General features: G+C 44.4%; 1 protein-coding gene across 1 annotated transcript in view; it reads right to left on the reverse strand.

The window, feature by feature from the left end:
• The window catches only part of si:dkey-22o22.2 (neural-cadherin), a 92155-nt gene that overhangs the window by 21800 nt on the left and 67855 nt on the right, over positions 1–2500 (reverse strand). Inside the window, exons 11-12 of the mRNA XM_034554267.1 lie at positions 1809–1981; positions 515–682 (exon numbers count right to left, since the gene is read on the reverse strand). Coding sequence (XP_034410158.1) covers positions 515–682; positions 1809–1981 — 341 coding nt within the window. The remainder of the gene's footprint in view (positions 1–514; positions 683–1808; positions 1982–2500) is intronic.

Raw genomic sequence — 2500 nt, forward strand, 5'->3', positions numbered from 1 at the left:
GAGTCGTTGTGACTTCACGTCTCAGAGGGTCCATTGGACCTGGAGGTGTCTGATGCTGGTGAGCCGGCCTCCCATTGGCCCTGCTGATGCCCCGCCCCCCCTCCTCTCTACCTCCTTCTGTTTCATGGATTGGAGTTCCATTCATACATTGTCATATTCATGTAATGTGTTTATGTAACTCTGTAACTCTGTTCATCTGGTCACATGACATCTATTGCATCTGTCCATCCGGGGAGAGGGATCCTCCTCTGTTGCTCTCCTGAAGGGTTCTTCCCTTTTTTCCCTGTGAAAGGTTATTTTTGGGGAGTTTTTCCTGATTCGATGTGAGGTCAAAGGTCAGGGATGTCGTATGTGTACAGATTGTAAAGCCCTCTGAGGGGAGGTTGTGATTTGTGATTCTGGTCTATACAAAATAAACTGAATTCAACAGACAGTCTCTGTCTCCTGCTGTGTCAATATAAATAAATATGTTTGTTTTCATAATTTACCCACAACCCCCCTTGGCGCCGCTCACCACTATCTTGGCGTCCCGCGCCGTGTTCTCCGGCACGGTGACCCGATACTCGGGCTGCTCCCACAGCGGCGGCTGGTTGTGCACGTTGGTGATGATGACGGTGAGCTCCACCGAGCTGCTGCGGTTCCCCCGGTCCGAGGCCACCACCTGCTGCAGGATCCGGGTCGTCTGGGGGAACCAAACAGAGGCGGGGCTTGTTGCTCGAGGGGTCATACAGGTGATTGACAGCTCAGAAAGGCCAATGAACAAAGTCAACCAATACTAAAGCAGATAAGGAGAAGAAGGAAAAGAACAAGAACAAGAAGAACAAGAACAAGAACAAGAAGTAGAACAAGAAGAACAAGAACAAGAAGAACAAGAAGAACAAGAACAAGAACAAGAAGTAGAACAAGAACAAGAAGAACAAGAAGTAGAAGAACAAGAACAAGAACAAGAAGAAGAACAAGAAGTAGAACAAGAACAAGAACAAGAAGAAGAACAAGAAGTAGAACAAGAACAAGAACAAGAAGTAGAACAAGAAGAACAACAAGAAGTAGAACAAGAAGAATAAGTAGAACAAGAAGTAGAACAAGAACAAGAAGTAGAACAAGAACAAGAAGTAGAACAAGAAGAACAAGAAGAACAAGAAGTAGAACAAGAACAAGAAGTAGAACAATAACAAGAAGTAGAACAAGAAGAAGAAGTAGAACAAGAAGTAGAACAAGAACAAGAAGTAGAACAAGAACAAGAAGTAGAACAAGAAGAAGAAGTAGAACAAGAAGTAGAACAAGAACAAGAAGTAGAACAAGAACAAGAAGTAGAACAAGAAGAACAAGAACAAGAACAAGAAGTAGAACAAGAACAAGAAGTAGAACAAGAACAAGAAGTAGAACAAGAAGAACAAGAACAAGAACAAGAAGAACAAGAACAAGAACAAGAAGTAGAACAAGAAGAAGAAGTAGAACAATAAGTAGAACAAGAAGTAGAACAAGAAGTAGAACAAGAAGTAGAACAAGAACAACAAGAACAAGAACAAGAACAAGAAGAACAAGAAGAAGAACAAGAAGAACAAGAAGTACAACAAGAAGAAGAAGAACAACAAGAAGTAGAACAATAACAAGAAGTAGAACAAGAAGTAGAACAAGAAGTAGAACAAGAACAAGAAGTAGAACAAGAAGAACAACAAGAAGAAGAAGTAGAACAAGAACAAGAAGTAGAACAAGAAGAAGAAGAAGTAGAAGACCTCCACAGGTCAAAGTAGCAGCTGTTACTGTGACATCACTTCCTGCTGTGACATCACTTCCTGCCTCCTCACCTGAGAGATCGGCTGCTGCACGAAGATCCATCCGGTGCTCGGGTTGATGTGCAGGTAAGCCGGCTCCTGATTGGACAGCGAGTAGGTGATGGCCGCGTTGCTCCCCTGGTCGTCGTCGTGTGCCGCCGCTCGGAGGAAACTAGTTCCCACCGGCGTGTCCTCCCTCAGGAAGTCTGCGAGGAGGAAGAGGAACAGGAAGAGGAAGAGGAAGAAGAAGAGGAAGAGGAGGGGTTGACTTCAGGCTTGTTGGACATGAGCAGGTCTTGACCGCAATGCATTCTGGGTAGGTTTGTGTCCGTCACGCACACGTGGTCGACGATGACCTCACGAGAGCTCTCCGCCGAATGCGTGGCCCCCAGTGCATGATGGGAAACGCCTCATCAGAGATCCGGCCTACAGATCTAACAGGAAGTCACTGTTTCAGTGACTTCCTGTTAGTGAGTACTAAGGAGTAACTCACACAGTAGTAGTATTCTCAGGAGTACTAAGGAGTAACTCACACAGTAGTAGTAGTATTCTCAGGAGTACTAAGGAGTAACTCACACAGTAGTAGTATTCTCAGGAGTACTAAGGAGTAACTCACACAGTAGTAGTATTCTCAGGAGTACTAAGGAGTAACTCACACAGTAGTAGTAGTATTCTCAGGAGTACTAAGGAGTAACTCACACAGTAGTAGTATTCTCAGGAGTACT

The sequence above is a fragment of the Cyclopterus lumpus genome, chromosome 16 (genome assembly GCF_009769545.1).
Source record: "Cyclopterus lumpus isolate fCycLum1 chromosome 16, fCycLum1.pri, whole genome shotgun sequence".
NCBI classification, from domain to species: Eukaryota; Metazoa; Chordata; class Actinopteri; order Perciformes; family Cyclopteridae; genus Cyclopterus; species Cyclopterus lumpus.